This window comes from Pteronotus mesoamericanus, unplaced genomic scaffold, assembly GCF_021234165.1.
Source record: "Pteronotus mesoamericanus isolate MK-2021 breed Mesoamerican mustached bat unplaced genomic scaffold, CSHL_Meso_final contig_557, whole genome shotgun sequence".
NCBI classification, from domain to species: domain Eukaryota; kingdom Metazoa; phylum Chordata; class Mammalia; order Chiroptera; family Mormoopidae; genus Pteronotus; species Pteronotus mesoamericanus.
Genome location: NW_026555200.1, coordinates 966,802 through 983,590, shown reverse-complemented (window position 1 = coordinate 983,590; position 16,789 = coordinate 966,802). Strand labels below are relative to the sequence as shown.

At 57.9% G+C, this 16,789-nt stretch overlaps 1 protein-coding gene across 2 annotated transcripts in view; it reads left to right on the top strand.

Annotated features, from left to right (window-relative positions):
- Positions 1 to 16,789, top strand: part of ARHGEF10L (Rho guanine nucleotide exchange factor 10 like) — a 140,735-nt gene that overhangs the window by 59,461 nt on the left and 64,485 nt on the right. The window contains exons 7-12 of one of the 2 annotated variants that reach the window (XM_054579670.1): positions 2,345 to 2,514; positions 7,057 to 7,173; positions 9,928 to 10,036; positions 12,477 to 12,583; positions 14,891 to 14,968; positions 15,856 to 16,035. In XM_054579670.1, coding sequence (XP_054435645.1) covers positions 2,345 to 2,514; positions 7,057 to 7,173; positions 9,928 to 10,036; positions 12,477 to 12,583; positions 14,891 to 14,968; positions 15,856 to 16,035 — 761 coding nt within the window. Of the gene's footprint in view, positions 1 to 2,344; positions 2,515 to 7,056; positions 7,174 to 9,927; positions 10,037 to 11,538; positions 11,711 to 12,476; positions 12,584 to 14,890; positions 14,969 to 15,855; positions 16,036 to 16,789 lie in introns of those variants that run through there. The other variant, XM_054579671.1, reaches the window with a different exon arrangement.

Genomic DNA, 16,789 nt, shown 5'->3' with positions numbered 1-16,789 from the left:
TCTGCCCTGAGCACTATCGTGTCCCCAGGGTACGGGGAGAGGGCGAGTTTCTGCTCTCTGCAGTTTACCCTGCAGTGGCTGAAAGCAGGTGTCAGATCCCTGCCTTTGTATCCCAGCTCTGAGCCTGCAGAGTGAGGCCCCCACCTGCCAGGCTGTGGGAGGGCCAAGTGAGAGGAGGCTGTGGCTGGCCCTGCCCTCCGTAGGTCTGCTACACAGGGACGCTGCTGTTGTTAGTGTTACACCCATCAGCACAGACCCATGTGGACTGATGTGGGCTCAGCGGGCACTGGTAGAGGAGGCTGTCAGCCGCAATGTACTCTAGTGGACACTCATAGCCCTGGGTCCAAATCTCGACTCTGCCACTGATGAGGGCACAGGGACCTGTGCCTCTGGGCCTTGGTTTCTTCATGTAAAATCAGAATGCCATCCTGACCTCACAGGACTTGGGGGAGGGTGACACCAGAGCAAGGGGGCCTTGATCTTGAGAGCACCAGTGAAGCCCGAGGCCCCAGAAAGTGGCGGGTGGGGGCAAGGACCACAGCGAGGCTCCCGATGGCTGAGGCATCTGGGGATGCTGTGTCCACGGGAGAGAGTATTTTAAATAAGCCCAGGGTGGTCCTCAGGATGGAAGGGCTTCGGCAGAAAGCCGCACGGTGAATGGATGGAGCTCGGCCTAGGAGTCTGCAGCCCCTTCCCTGTTTACTGCCCAACCCCGGGCAAGTCACAGTTCTTTACAGAGTCCTGTTTTCTCATCTGTCTAATAGGAGGGGTGATCTTTTGCACCATACTTACCAAAAAACTGGTGGGGCCTGCCCTGCAGTAATAGGACAATCAACCCAGCCTTGTGAAGGTCATAGCCTAGTCACCAGCTGCTCTACTCCCTGGAGACATTAGTCACTATTATCTTTTGCTTAAAAATAACCTCATGCTCTCCTGATCCCGGGACCCGAGTTTCCAGCTACGCCTCAGTGTGGCTCTTTTGTTCTTTGGCTGACAATCTTCCAGACCCCCCGCCCCCGGCTTTCCTGTGGGGTGCAGGTGGCGCCTTGAGGTCAGTGTGATGCCAGTGAGCCTGCCTAGAGCCCCCATGGGTGAGGATCAGCTGCTGTTTGTTAGAGCTTTACATACGTATTTTATTTTCTCTACCTTTTCGCTTGTTCTTATCATCCTTATTTTGCAGAGATCTCTCAGAGGTCCCCCAAAACAAAAGCTCCCCTTTCTTCAACACTTGTGCTTTCTGAGTTGATTTTTAAAACCCTTCCCAATGTCATGTTTTTTTCTGTGTTGACAACAGCATTTTCATCTGCGTGCAGTTTTTGGAGCTTGGCCTCACTTTTGTGAGGCTTGCAGTTCAGTTCTGCAGGTAACAGGCCCGGAAGTGAACCCCAGCGGGGTGAAGGTGAAGCTCACATCTCCCAGTGGTGGAGCTGGGGCTGGGCTGGGGCCCCCGTGTTACAGTCCCAGGACAGTGGCTTCACACCTCAGCCTGGAAGCGGTACCTCACGCTGACTTGACAGAGACCGCAGAATGCCCAGGCCTTGGTGGCAACTGTCCCTCGAGGCTAGTGGGCTCTCAGGTCTTTGTCCCCAAGTTTTTGGTTCAAGGCATTCATTTCCTGTGGGGATTTGGTAGGAAAGGGACCGCTCCTGGACTCTGGACCGGGTGCGCCCCCTACTGGACCCTCCTGGATGCATGGGGGAAACTCAGGTTTGGGGTCAGGGATCCTGGCTCACTTAATGCCTGACCATCTCTGTTTTACCCCCAGAATGCTGAGGCTAGAGCTGAGGGCCTGAGTCAGGACTTGGCCCTAGGCCTTCTATTTTCTACTAAAAAGTGCCTAGGATCCCTGGCTGGGTGACTCAGTTGGTTAGAGCATTGTCCCGATATGCCAAGATTGTGGGTTTGATCCCCGGTCAGGGCACACACAAGAATCAACCAGTGAATGCGTAAATAAGTAGAACAACAGATTGCTGTTTTTCTCTCTCTAAAAAAAAAATCAATCAATCCATTAAAAAAAAAAAAAAAAAAAAAGCCTAGGAGGCCCAGGGTGAGCACTCAGAGCCCAGAAAGGTAACACGGACAGCGGGAGGAAATTGCTGAGCCGGATGTGCGCCTGACACATTTCTTGCGCTTTTCTACACTTTCTCATGTCCTCCTCGCTTTACCGAGTGGATGTTGTGTTGCCATCCCCTCTGTGTTGTGGACAAGGGAGCGGAGGTGGAGCTCCAGGGCCAAACCACAGGCGCCCCTATGCAACCCCCAGCGGTGCAACGGGCCGGGACATTGCATCTTGTGGGCCTGGCCTCGGGGCCTCCGCTCACTCACCCTGTCCCTTGGCCAGCAGGGGCGGAGAGGAGCCTGCTCTACGAGGATGTGCACCGGGACGGGGCGCCCCGGGAGGCAGAGGACCTAGGCTGGAGCTCCAGCGAGTTTGAGAGCTACAGTGAAGACTCAGAGGAGGAAACCAAGCCAGAGGCAGAGCCCACCAAGCACCGAGTATCCTTCCAGCCCAAGGTGAGGAGGCGGGGGTGTCTCTCACTCCAGCCAGGGCACCCCTTGAGACCCCCTTCAGGGAGGGGGTAATGTGGGTGGTGAGAGCCCGTGATTCCCAGGAATGTGTGAGAGGAAGTGGCCCAGGTGTCCTGAGATGAGATGACCTACCGACATTGCTACTGGGCTGAGGAGAGCCCTGAACCTGGGATGGGCGTGGCCCATACCTGACACCCCGTCTGTGGCAGATCCAGGCGGGCATGGACCACGATGCTCACGGGCTCAACTCTGGCTTCAGGATCCTCCCCCACATAGGGCTCCAGGCAGCCCAACCAGCTGATTAGAGTTGGCGCTTGGATCACATCAGTGTGATCCTCCTGTCCTGCACTGGTTGGTGTTCTCAGAGCAGTCCGAGGCCTCCGGTCCTCTGCCTGGGAGGTGAACCTGGGGAGGTGAGCCGGTGGGGGCTGCCCTGGCCGAGACGGAACTGCCCGGAAGGCTTCTTCCACGGCCTGTCAAAGTGCCATTGAGGCTTTGGGTTCCTCTGCTGATTTCCGGGAGGGAGCCACAGAGAACGCCAGGAGGATGGATTGGCTGGGTCCTCCTTTCCTGTGACAGCCTCACGTCTCCCATTTATCCTATAGAAACCTCCAGAAGGCAGATTGTATTCCTGCTGAGATTAGGGATTTAATGGGAGCAGCTTCTTACAGGCAGGCCCTGACTGACCAGAGGTGACTGGGTCCCCCTTGGGCTCCTTTCGAAAAGACGCAGACAGGCACGTGAGCTCCACCTGTTGGCCAGACCTGCCTAAAGGCAGGACAGGGACAAGGTGGGGGATCCCGATGGGGCTGGGATCATCGGGGCGTCCTGTTCTAAGTTTGGGGATCCCCTCTGGGAGAGGAGTGCTGGCTAAAGAGTCTTCAGACAGATTTTCCTCAGATGAAGAGGAGCTCTCCAAATCCTGGTGAAGCCTGGGAGCTGAGCAGGTCTCTCCTGAACCCTGGTCTTCTTGTGGCTGGGCCTCTGTGGGCTGGGCCCCTGAAGATGGCCTTGATATTTTGCTAACAAAAATGTTAAGATCTGTGACAACCACTGTGTCCCCAGCCCATATCTTAAGGTATGTCCTGGGGTACGTGAGAACAGGAAGACCCAACCGGGCTTGGGGAACCTTTGGGTCTAGGAGGAGATATGGAAAATGAAACAATTTGTCAAAGATGAAGACCGGTGTCTTTCTGTAACCAGGAGCCCCTGTACCTGTGGCCACCTGCCTGACCCGGTTCGAACCCCAGGGGCTTGGTCAGAGGAGGAGTCTAAGAAAGGGGAGCCGGGAGCTGGGGGGTGGACACCAGAGGAGATGGAAAGGCGTTTTGGGCCAAAGGAATGGCTCAGTCAAAAGCCCAGGAACAGGCTGTTCCTGCTCCTGTCCTCAGAAGGGGGCAGCTTGCACCGCTTTAGGAGAGAAAGGGGGCTTCAGTTATGACGCCACCATGTCCCCTGGGCAGCTTCTCTATAGGAGGGTAGGATGGGTTGGTCGCAGCCCTGCTCCGGGTCGTGGGAGCAAACAGGCCTGACACCTGGGCCAGCCCTTACTCTCCACCTCGGCCGTTCCTCGTAATCCCCCGCAGCCACTTTCTAAGCCCCTGCCTTCTTGCCGGGGACGGGGAGGGCAGCACAGGCACCTCTCGGAGGCCAGGAGGCACAGGGACGCTGACTGGGTCTCTAGGGGTGGCCCTCAGACGTGCATGGGTATTGGGATCACATGATAGCTGGTCGAAATTGCAGGTGCCAGGACCTCCCTCCCTTCGAGACTCTGGTTCGGGGTTTAGGTGTGGGAGGGCCATCTGCCTGTTAACCAGTGCTCTGCCTGCCGTGGGTGCCAGGGGCCCACGGAGAGCCCCGGGGATGCCTGCCAGCTCCCACCATGGGTGTCCCATGTGAGCTCAGTCCCTCACACCCTGAGGCTGGGGTTTTGGGCTCTTCCTCAGCAGACAAACAACAGGGCAGAGTTCTTGGCATTTCTAACCACGAGGACTTTTTCTCTGGCCATGGGAAAGGCCCTCCTTCTTCCCGAACAGCAGGCTCCCACAAGGACAGGGGATAATGCCGGGGCCCTTCCTTCCTCTGGCGCTTACCTCTGTCCGGGGAAGTTGCCCCCTGCATCCCCCACCCCCAGCCTTGCACAAAGCTCTGCCTGCGGCGCTCTGCCTTCCTGAGCTCTTTGGGACGCACCTGCTCCCGCGCCTGGCACTGCAGTGGCTGCATGTTTCGAGGCCACCGCACTTGGCTGTGTGTTGTGTGGCACGGGGCAGCAGAGATCCGGGGAGGTATTTTGCCTGTCCTTGGGGGCCCTGGACCCTGCCCAGCTGCAGGAGAACTGGTGGGGTTCCTCCTTCGGGAGTCTTGAGGGGCCACTCTCAGGGGTTGAATTTTTGCCAAAGAAAGTGATGGGGGGCCTCCTGGGAAGCCGCTGACCCAGCTCTAAGCAGGAGCCCGATCCTCTTACGTTAATATGTACCTGACAGCTGCCAGCCCTGGTCAGTGACAGTTATTTCTTTCCCAGTTGTGGAGTGGGTCGCATTAAATTTTTCCGCTTTCTCATTGTGACCCCTTCATAATCAAGGCCACTGGGATCCAGCTGGTCAGGGCACGGGACAGAAGAGCGGGCTCTGACCTCAGCCTTGTTTCCTGCCCTGCTCTGATCTGGCCAGTTCTGCAGGCGACCTCCAGTCCTGGTTCTTCAGACCCTGAGAGAGGCGGAGGGCATCGGACGGCCCGTGTGGGCTTTAGGGTTTTACTGTGTCAGTCTCATTTATAGATGAAACAGGATTCAGGACATATTGCCACCTCCTCAGTTTTGGGGGAGTCCGAGGAACTCACAGCAGGATCTCTGTCCTGTTACTTCTTTGCATAACAGTCACGAACCTTTGCCTAGTGTGGTGTAGCTTTCAAAGCAGTTTCATTTATTTCTCCTAATACCTTAGAGTGGTTGGTGTTATTGGCATTAAGAGTCTCGTTTTGTTCATCAGAGAAACTGATGACAGAAGCTCAGAGGTGCTAAATGATGCGGTTAGGGTCACAGAGCCAGTAAGTGGTAGAGCCTACCTCATCACATAGGATTTGAAAGAAAATACCTCATCCATCCACCCACCCATCCATCCACCCACCTATCCATCCATCTGCCCATCCAGCCATCCCTCCATCCCACCAACTATTTATCCATTCAGCAGATACCGGGCACTGATTTGCATAACATAGTGGAATGATAGCTCTGGGCTTTACATGTATCATCCATCTCATCTCCTCAGCAGCTCTGTGGAAGAGATAGTATTATGGCCAGTCCACCAGGGGGGAAGCTGTCACTCAGAGAGCTGAAGAAACTTTTCCAGCAAGCAAGCGGGGAGTGGTGATTTGAATGCAGGCTCGCCTGCCTCCGGAGGTCATACTCTTGATTCCTTTACTTGTCCACTTCTCTAGAAGACATACCTGTCTTGGCCTTCTGTATACTTTACCAAATACCGTTATTCCTTACACATTTCATGCGTTTGAATGCCTGTCTGTTCATCCATCCATCTTTCTAGAGAGTATGTAAGCCTCTCACCCATCCGTCCTCACGTCTAGTTGTCCCTCCCTCCCTCTGTGTGTCCGCCCCTTCCTCCAGTGGTGTGCTAGAGCCAGCTCATCCTAGCTCGCAAGAGCCCAAGAACCAACTGTGTGCATCTCTTTCCAGCTCCACATTCAGTGATGTCAGATTAGTAGCTTGAAACTGGTTAGATGGTACCATTCGCACTGTGGAAATGCTGCAAAGCAGAGCTCTTTTTCCCTGGAGAACTGGCTGTTAAATATTTATCAGCACAATACTATCTCTATCCGTCCATTAGTCCATTCAGCGTTTTATTTTTTTCATCCCCTCTATTGTCATTCATCCCTTCATCCATTTGCTTTGTTATAATCACCTGACTAAATTTATCTGTTTGCTCACCTATCCATTTATCTACCCATCCATCCATCCATGAACCAGTCCATCTACTCCTCTGTCTCTGTTTCCATCCATGCAACCATCCCTCCGTCCATTCGCCCATCTTTCTGTGCACTTGCCTACTCATCCATTCATCCCCTTGCCCACCCATTCCGCCCATCCGTCCACCTGCCATCCATCCATCTCACAAAGTTGCCAGGAACCTCTTATGTCACGAGCCTTGGGATGGGGAGATGCAAAGACACAGTCCTTGTCCTCGCAGCACTGTTTCCCTTCCCTGAGAGGGGGCCTGGGCTGTTCGCCTCCTGCCGCTCCTCCCCAGCAAGGGGGGCTCCCTGCTGCAGAGACCAGCCCCAGCTTTCTGACATGTTGGGGTTGGATGGCGCTGGAGCCAGTTCCAGGCAGGAGCCCGGCTGGACCGCTGCTTGGGTCCTGGTCATCACCAGGCCTCAAATCCCACCCGCCCCGATTGTCCATCCGCCACCTTACCTGAGTCTCCTTTTTCCTCTGTTGTCCCTGTTTTGTCTCCTCCCTGTCCTGCCTGCTCCTCTCACCTGCTCTCCTTCTGCTTGGCCGCTTGGGGGCTCCAGCTTTCTCCAGACCTGACTAGGCTAAAGGAGAAATACGCCAGGACTAAGAGAGACATCTTGGCTTTAAGAGTTGGGGGGAGAGACATGCAGGAGCTGAAGCACAAGTACGATTGTAAGGTATTGTTTGTCTGTCCCTCCCAAGTCCCGGGGCCGCAGAGGGTGGGCCTGCATCCTGGGCTGCCCCCGAGACTGAGACCCGGCTGCCTCTCACATCTGTGCTGGAACTGGTCGAGGACCCAGCAAGCTTGTCTCTTTCCATGTTCTTAACTCTCTATTTCTCCCCACCCTCAAGTGCAGCCTTAACTGTCTCCAGGGATCCCTGGGTGGGTGTTCAAACTCAGGGCCCTCAGAATCCTCTGGGGTGCTTTGAAACGTGCAGATTCCTGAGCCCGCCCCCAGAGAGGCGGATTCTGCAGGTCTGGACCAAGGCCCCCCGACCTGTGGACTTAATAACTGTGGTGGATGGGTTTGGGTTACACTTTGAAAAATGTGAATGTTAGCGACACTGGATGTCCCTCCCCTTTCTAGCTGTTCAGAGAGATTCAGGGTACCCTCTTCTCAGATGGGCCTCCCACTTCCAGATGATGATGATGTTGATGGCAGTAGCTTCCATTAAGTGAGCACCTACTATGTGCTATGGGCTTTGAAGGCCCATAGGCCTGAGTTTGAATCCCCGTCCCACCACTTTCTTTGCTGTGTGATCCTCACAGGTCTCTTGACCTCTCTGACCTCGTTTTCTTTGCCTGTGAAATGGGGGCATTAACAGTACCAGCCCCGAGGGCAGATGTAAGGGTTCGAGGAGCTCAGATCTGCTAGGTGCTCAGCGCTGGGATGGGCACAACCCGAGAGCTCCGCGGATGGTGGCATTGTTATTTGCGTGCCTGCCTGCTCTGTCCCCAGGGCGACCTGGGAGGCAGCTGCCTTACTGCTGTCATTTAGCATGAGTGAGGATGGCGAGGGTCACACCAGCCGCCAGCAGCAGAGCTGGGCGTCAGACCTGGGTTTGTGCGGGTCACAGCCTACAGTGCTGACCTGTTCATCAGAACCCAAGGCCTCCCCAGGAAGAGGAGGAGAAGAGGTGCTTCACAGATTGCGGGGCCCTTTTACAGACGCCCCCTGACGGGCCTGGGGCCTGGGGTCTGGGGGCAGGGCAGGTTTAACTTCTCAGGAGCCGAGGCCGAGCCCAGGGCGCTTTTCCTGACTGTGTGGCCCCTGCACTGTGGGGACGGGTGGGGGTGGCAGGTTAACTCAGAGGCGCCTTTGGGGTGTCCCTCTGTTCTTTTTTTGCCCATGAAAGTGCCAAAAGAAGGGCTTCAGGTGTCCCCCAAAGGCCACTTTGGCAGTTTCTAGGACTGCCCCCTCCCTACCCGCCCCCGACGGCCCTCTGCCGGGACGGGAACTGGGCTCCGGGCCAGAGGTGTCCCATCTGTGTGACGCCCCCTCCAGAAGAGGATGAGCATCTTTGTGCAGTTTTGGGGTCAGCATCTGTCCCTCTAGTTAGTTCTCCAAGTGTTTTTGACCCTCTCTGCCCAAAAGGCGTAGAATTGCAACTCTAGAATTGTCCGCATAGATGCAGGGCAGGGCTGAGGCCTTCCCTCCCCAAGTGTCGGTGGTTTCTAGGAAGTTGGCCTGTTCCTGAAAAGCCACCACCCTGCACTCCGCCTCCCCCGCCCCCCCCGACCCCGCCTCTGCATCTGCTGGGTTTTCAGCAAGACCTCCTCCCCCAGACCCACAAGGAGTCTCTAGGAGAGGGTTTTCCTAAAACCACACTGTCCGTTCTGATAGCCCTGTGGTTCTTTAAACTGAAATTAATGAAAATAAAATACAATCAGGAATTTAGGTCCTCAGTTGCATCAGCCACTTTTCCAATGCCCAGGAGTTACATTTAGCTCGTGGCCACCATATTGGACACACGGAGAGTTAGCATTTCCATCCTTGCGGAGGCTGCTCTCCCACAGCGCTGGCTGTGTGTCGGGGAAGATGCCGGGGCTGGGCCGGGTGCTGAGGGGGCAAAAGAATGAGCTAGGGGGCAGCAGCTCTGTCCGCAGGCCCGGGGCTCCCCCAGAGCCCAGGCTGCCTGCTCCCCCTCCCGGCACGCCTCCCCCGTGCCCTAAGTTCTGCTTAGCTTGCTGCACCCGTGCTGGGGCCCTCCCCACCCAGGGGAAGCTGGCCCTGCTCTGTGGCAACTTCAGCCTTCTCTCCTTTCTCGGACAGTGGCTCAGTAAGAAACCTGGCTGTTTGGAGGGCAAGGGACGGGGCTCCTCGCTTGGGTTCAGCAGATGGGGTGGCGGTGTGGACTCACCTCCTTTTAGTTGCCTGTTAAGTAACCACCGGCATTTGTATGGCTCGTTTTCCTGTTCAGTGTGCCTTCCCAGACCCTGGCTGTTTAGTCCTCACAGACCCTGGGGGGTCTCCGTGAGAAACTGAGGCTCACTGAGGCTAAGATGCGTCCAGTCAGGTCGCTGGGGAGGGACGGAGCTGGGATTTGAACCCAGGCTAGGACCCCAGGCCTCGAGCCTTTCCCCTGCGTGACACCTTCTCCTTAATTTGATGGGAGTAGGTACTGTGTAATTTGTCCCGAAGGGGAAAAAAAATCAAGTTAGGACCTCCCCTTGATCATAAAGAGGGTTCCCCCAGGGAGACCCCCTGGGGCACGAATGTCCCTTCTCACCTGTCCCAGGAGGTCTCAGAGTTGTACTGCCCTACTGTCCCTCTTGGCCTCTGCTGCCACCTCCATGCGAGGGAATGGGCCCTGGGGGCTTGATGTTTGTAGCTGTGGTGGGGAGGCCTGGGTGGGGCTGGTGGCCCTTGGTGGCAGGTGCCCCCGGGCCTCCCTCAGCTTCTCTGATGAGTCACTCTGCCTTTGCCCAGATGACCCAGTTCATGAAGGCCGCCAAGAGCGGGACCAAGGATGGACTGGAGAAGACGAGGATCGCCGTCCTGCGCAAAGTGTCCTTTCTGCACAGGAAAGATGTCCTCGGTGAGGCGCTGTGGGCCGGACTGGCAGGAGGGTTGGTACTCAGTCCTGGGACAGGGGGACCGGTAGACAAGGTCACTGGTGTCTGGCTATGGGGCTTGGGGACTGGGCCCCAAGTGTCTGGCCGCTATCTCATTCTACTTCCTATTTCTCTCGGAGGCGTCGCCTCTCCCTTCAGTGTCCCTGCCCTCGCCCTTTGTGGTGGCCTTGCCATTGGCCTCCGGCCTCCCACGCTGTCTGGCTCACCTGGCCTCGTCCCTGAGTGCTGTTGTTCATTTCTTCCTTTACCCATCCGCCTGTCTTTCCACCGGCCAGTATTTACTGAATACCAACTAAGTACCATGCCCTGTGCTGGGTGTGGAGGCACCGTGATGAACTGAACAGTATTTCCTCCAGGAGCTCCTGGCCCAGTGGAGGAGACAGGCATGTAGACAGGAAATGTCAATGCAGACGACAGGTGGCGGGTGGCATGTGGCATGGTGGGGTATCGCGGCAAGAGGTGGAGAAGGTGGGCATGGAATGTGGGAGTGAAAGGTCGGAGAGGCCGAGAGCAGGAGGAGGGGGAACGAGAGCCCAGGGCACAGGAGTGCGCGTGTGCAAGGGCCGGGAGGCGGGGGTGCAGGAGATGCCAGGAAACAATTTTCCCGGGAGTCCCCATTTATCGAATATTTATGGGTGCCAGACACTCTTAAGAGCTTTACAGTTCCTCACTTAATGCGTGTAAACACCAGACAGCTACAGAGGACTGTCCTGTTCCCGTTTCGAGATGAGGGAACTGGCAGAGTAGCTTGGTGTTGGGCCGGGGACTCACAGGCATGGTAAGGGACGGAGGAGGCTCTCCCTCTGGCTGGAGCGAGGGTAGGAGTGAGAGACCAGGGCCAGGTCAGGCTTTTAGACCAAGGAGGACTTTGAGGCTCTGTGCCCCCTTGGAGAGTTATGTATTTTACTACATCTGTGTCTCGGTTTGCTCATCCAGGCAATGGGCTGATATGGCCCTGTCTCAGGCGGCTGTGGTGGGGGTGACCGAGGTAGTGCGTGGAGAGAGCCTGGCCCAGCCCCCAGCTCCTGTGTGGCGGGCGTTGTTCTCGGCAGGCCGGCACTAAGTGGAGGTGTCTGGTGTCAGGACTGAATCTGCTGTCCTGGGTTCAGATCCCAGCTTCACGGCCTCCTGGCTCTGTGACCCTGAGTACTTAACCCCACTGCTGCACTCACTGGATGCAGCAGCGCTAGACCTTCGGGGAGGCCACGGCCCCCGATGAAGAAGGAAACAGGCCCAGGGGTCATTCCGTAAGGAACGGAGTGGCATGGAGAAAGGGCAGGGGGGACAGGCCGCTGACTGGGAGCTGTTCCTGGTCACTCTCCCTACCCCCAGGCCTCCCAGGCCGCTAGCAGGCTCTCCCCAGGCCCTCCCCACCGGACCCGTTAGCCCAGGGCCTTTCCTAAAGTGACCCTCCCACCAGAGGCGTTATTAATAGCTGTGGCAGGGCTCGAATCACCAGCCAAGAATGTTACCCAGTGGCTCATGGGGGAAGAGGAAGCCTCAGGGCCGGCGGCTTGGGTGGGTGCGCAGTGATGCCCGGTGTGCCATGTGGGCCAGGCAGGAGGGCCCTCACCACTCCCAGCCCCACACTGTCGTCCGCTGCCCCTCCTCCTCCTCCTCTTCTGTCTCCTGCTCAGGTAAGGGACTGTCTGGGTGTCCCCGTTCCCTCGGCCCCTGGAGCCACTGTCACTTCCTCTTTCTTCCCGGCTTCCCCACAGCACCCACTTCCTGCTGCCCATGGCCGCCGCCACGGGGTTTCAGAGCCGTGAGCAACCAGGGTCCCGTCTCCCTGTGCCTGTGTCTCTTGTGGGGGCCGGACCTCCAAGGCCAGCGGGACCCCTGCGCTCTGCCTGGCGCCCCCTCACCCCCTCCGCCTGAGCCTCTGGCTGCTGTGTCCTCCATCTGAAATCCACCCCGGTTCCTGCCTGTGTTGCCCTAAGGACATAGGCTGAACTTTTTCCCTTTTGCATGTTTACATATTTTTTTTTAAAGGTGAAAATACAAAGCCAAACAGCTTGTTCTTTTTGGGGCTTTCTTCCTTCTTTTAGGCATCCAGAAGAAAACTATTTTTAGTGCCTAGTGATGGGGACACAGGCGGCCTGGCTCTCGCCAGGCCAGCCGCGGACGGGCCTGGGCAGGGACAGTGACTTCTGGCACCGTGGGTCCTGGGAGCCGGGCCCTGCCGCCTAATGTGTGTTTCCTCCCTCCCTCGCTCACGTTTATTTAGGGACAGACTGTTGTAGCAGGTTTGCCGTGGACGCAGTGACGGGCTCTGACCCTGTGTGGCCCCAGGAGTTGCTCAGCCCTTGGGACCCTGGGCTGGGGTGGTCCTCAGCTCCTGGAGTCTGAGCAGGGTGTGTCATCCTTGCCTTGCATGTGTCATCCGCCCATCTGACTTTGCAGGTGACTCGGAGGAGGAGGACATGGGGCTCCTGGAGGTCAGCGTTACGGACATCAAGCCCCCGGCCCCGGAGCTGGGCCCCATGCCAGATGGCCTGAGCCCTCAGCAGGTCTGTGGGAGGCGCTGGGGGGTGGGGTCTGCCGGGCAAGGAATGGTTGGGGTCCCAGCCTGGGACCACCTGGGGCCACAAGGTCTGCATCTTGAAGGGGAAATGAGGGTTGGGGGCTCTCGGCAGAGCCCCAGCTGGGGCCTTTTGGGTTCTCCTCCCACCCAGCTGCACAGATTTTCCAAACTGGGTTCCATGCCGTTGTCCTGGGTGTGGGGGTGGGGATGCAGCATCTGGAACGTTGCTTCCCACGCCTGCGGCAACCAGAGCAGCTCCGATTTAACTGTTCCACAGGAAGGCGGGGTTTGATGAAAGGGACTACAGTTAGAAAGGGGCTGAGAGCCCCAAGGTGGTCCAACTCAGAGGGGACTTTGGGGGTGGGCGGGGTCCCCAGTCCCAGCTGCTGTCCTCCTGTCGTCAAGCCGGGGCATCAGAGTCACTGCGGGTTTCTGCCAGGAGCTGGGCTCCTCGGGCCATGTCTCCCTTCTCTCAGCGTCACACGGAGATGGGGCAGCCTTGCCCTGGGACCTTGGCTGTCACGTTTGATCCCCTCCTGATCCGGTTTTCCCAGCCATGAAACGGGGTGAGAGGCCCCTGCTTTCCTCTGGTTGTGAGGATGCTGAGCAAGACATGGTAGGGGCACCCAGTTCAGTGAAGGGATGTGGCACTCTTTTTTGGGTGACAGAAAATCCCGATGTGTGGCCTCTTATAACAATCAGGGAGCCATGGGCAAACCTTGGGACTCCGCCTACCCGCTTGCTCCGTTTCTGTTCCCTGCCTGGCCCCTGAACAGCATTGAGATGGTTGCGCCGCCCCCTGCAGCCGTGCGCCTCCCGCGCCTGCCAATGCAGCAAGTCATGGCCCAGGCAGTTGGAGCTGTGTGGGACCCCAGGCTCCCAGCTCACAGCCAAGGGCTCTGCTTCTCTTTCTCTACTCTTTGCGTTCCTTGGGTCAGGAAAGATGAGTTATGCTAGGCCAGTGGCTTTCAACCAAGGTGATTTTGTGTCCCAGGGGACATTTGGCAAGGTCTGGTGACATCTTTGGTTGTCAGAACTGGGGGATGTTACTGGAATCTAAGGGATAAGGCCAGGGATGCCGTGAAACACCTTACAGCACACAGGGTGGCCCACAGCACACAGTGGCCTGGCCTCCAACGTCAGCGCGCTGAGGTCGAGCACTCTGCTTGGGGAGCAGCGTGGCCACTTGGGGATCAGTGGCAGCGTACCCAGCTGTGGGACGGCTCGAAGGACAGTGGCCTGGCCTGTCACACAGTCGTGGGGCCGTGTGGGCACAGTGAGGCCTGGGCTGCAGGCAGGGCAGCGGGAGGAGATGAGGCGGGGTGCCAGGCGGCAGGAGGGAGGTGGCGGAGGGAAGCAGGGACGGTGGCGGCAGGGGCCTGGAATGGCGCTCCCAGGATGGCTATGGGGGCACAGCACAGTGAGGGTCAGTCACCATTCCGGCCCTGGGCCCAGGTGGACAGGCTCGCCCTGGGCCACCTCCCCCATATGTGCTCTGACCTGACTTTGCTATTTCCAGATAAATAGAATTGTCTGGAAAGCTTTGAAAGCCCCGATACCCAGGTCGTACCAGCTCAGTCAGAATGTCTGGAATGGAAGCCAGGTGGCGATATTTTTTAAAGATGCCCATGTGATTCCAGCGTGCAGCAGCATTTGTACCCCCTCCCCCACCACCTGGTGTCCAGGTGAAAGGGGTGCGGGTCACATGTGCTTGACCTGGTGCTGCTCAGGCTACCCCTGACAGGCCCGCTGATTCGAGGAGAGGAGAGGTGGGGGTGGCGAGAGGGAGAGGAAAGGGGCTGGATGTTCAGCCCGAAGCAGAGAGCACTCAGTGGGGTGAGGGAGCGCCCAAGGACTGCCGTGTTGGGGAGGAATTGGATCTACTAGTTGTGGGAGCAGGGATTTCAGTTTCATCCAAGAAAGACTTTTCTACCGAAGTTGTTCCAAGACAGAGGAGGCCACCGTCCCCCAGAGGCTAGGTGGTGATTCCCCTATCCCTGGAAGTGTGCGAGCAGAGGCCAGGACTAGAGTCCCAGGGCCCCCGCACCGTTCTGCACTGGGAGGCACGGGCGTTTCTCTGGTGTGGGCAGGCGCCCTGGAAGGGAACGCGGGCCCTCCAGGCCCCAGTGGTCCCAGGAGAGGGCTCTGGGAGGGAAGAGCCCTTTCTGTCCCTCGGTTGTCAGCTCCTCTGGGCGTGGCGTCTCCTGGGGCTCTGCCACAGCCAGTGCGGGCTCTGTGCCGACTCTGTGCCGTGGTTGGCGCAGGCACTGACCGCGCTCTCTGGCCTGAGCAGGTTGTCCGGAGGCACATCCTGGGCTCCATCGTGCAGAGTGAGGGCAGCTACGTGGAGTCTTTGAAGCGGGTGCTCCAGGTATGACCCTGGGGCCTCTGGGGAAAGGGCAGGGAGGGCCCCACAGGGACACTTTGCAAGGAGTTGGGGACTGTGGGCAGTTTTAAGGGGAGGGGGCCCTTGGTGTTCACAGGAGGACTGTGTTTTCTGAAATAAAGTCGGGGTTCTGTGAAATGAGGGCTGTTCTGGAGAGTCCAGGGCAGGAAAGGGGCCGTACCTTCGGCATTAATCTGGAAACTGTCCCCCACCCCCGCCCCTCCACGACTGGGCCGCCTTCCCATCATCCTGGAGCTCCCAGAGGTGGGGAGGAGGGCACATCCTCTCTCTCCTTCAGATGCCCAGGGGATCGCTAGGTGGTCACGTGACTTGATTAAGGCATACCCAGCTGGTCTGTCCTTGGCATTCCTGAAAGATGAATCTGCTGGGACGTTGTGGGCCAGCAGGGAAGGGAATGGTTGGGGCGGGAGCCGCAGAGGGGAGCCCTGACCTCAGGCAGGTGGAGACGAGGATATCCTGTGTTTCTGACAAAGCTGGTTGGGGCATGCGGCCCTTGGTCTGAGGGCCAGGGGAGCCTGCTGGGACGTCCCTGCCACCGCTCTGTCAGAGCCCAGCTTGGCCAGCCTGGCCTGGGGGCTGACTCCATGGAGCTCCTCATGGGCAGGCGTTTTCCTCCCAATCCAGCTTCACGCATGAGTCACAGGGGTGGGTTGTGGGTGGGCACAGAGGGTCCGGGGGCTTACATGCAGGGAGGTCCTCCTAGAAGACAGGTGAGTGAGGAGTGAGGGATACGTGCTCCCTGCTATAGGAAGGTCCACCCGTGGCCCCCCGAGTTCTCACTTGTCTTGCCCCGGGTGGGTGAGGGGCTGTGGCCCGGCCGTGGGGAGCTCACCCCGGCCCGTCCCCGGCAGGATTACCGCAACCCCCTGATGGAGATGGAGCCCAAGGTGCTGAGCGTCCGCAAGTGCCAGGTGGTGTTCTTCCGCGTGAAGGAGATCCTGCACTGCCACTCCATGTTCCAGATCGCCCTGTCCTCCCGCGTGGCTGAGTGGGACTCCACCGAGAAGATTGGGGACCTCTTCGTGGCTTCGGTAGGTATCCCCAAACTCTCTTTCCCTGGTCCAGCAAGGGAAAAACCACCGCCTGCCGGATCTTGAGGTCATTTGGGCCAGTCTCTGGCCTCTGCCTGGTCGCTGCATCCAAGTCAGTGGGATCGGAGGGTGGAAGGCCCCAATATGCCCTGTGGTCTAAGCTGGGGGCGACACCTTCTAGTGCCCAGCATGCCCTTGGAGATGTCTGTAGGCGTGGTGCTGGTGACCTCCAGGAGACCGGCCACTGTGGGCAGCCCCCAGTGGCCTGAAGCTCCCCTGCCAAGCACTCCCGGGGTGACCTCTGCATGCGATGCTCAGACGGACCGTGCCTTGGGCCCCAGAGGACACCTCAGGGTGCCAGGACCTACGCAGCGTACTTGGTCATACTCCAGGAGCCTGGCCTGGTCCCAGCTCAGCTTCGCCGTGTCTGGCAGCTCTGGGCCCCTCAGGCCCTGGTTCCCTCTGTGGAATGAGGGGTGCATTGGACCGGTGGTTTTTCAAACTGAAGTCTGTGGGCCCTGGAGAGCATCATGGAGCAAAGGAGGGTGACGTCGGTGGACCTCCACCTTGATCTGTTTTAGATAATTGGGTTCAGCTAAAAGAAAGAGTATCGTTTTGAGAAGCTGAGCGCTCAGTTAAGATCTGACCCCCTGATCAGTATGTCCAGTGGGTTTGGGGTCAGGAGCCCGTGCCAGGGGAGTTTTTTTTCCTGGGAGTGGTGAGGCAGTAAGTACATACAGAACAGGGGTGTCAT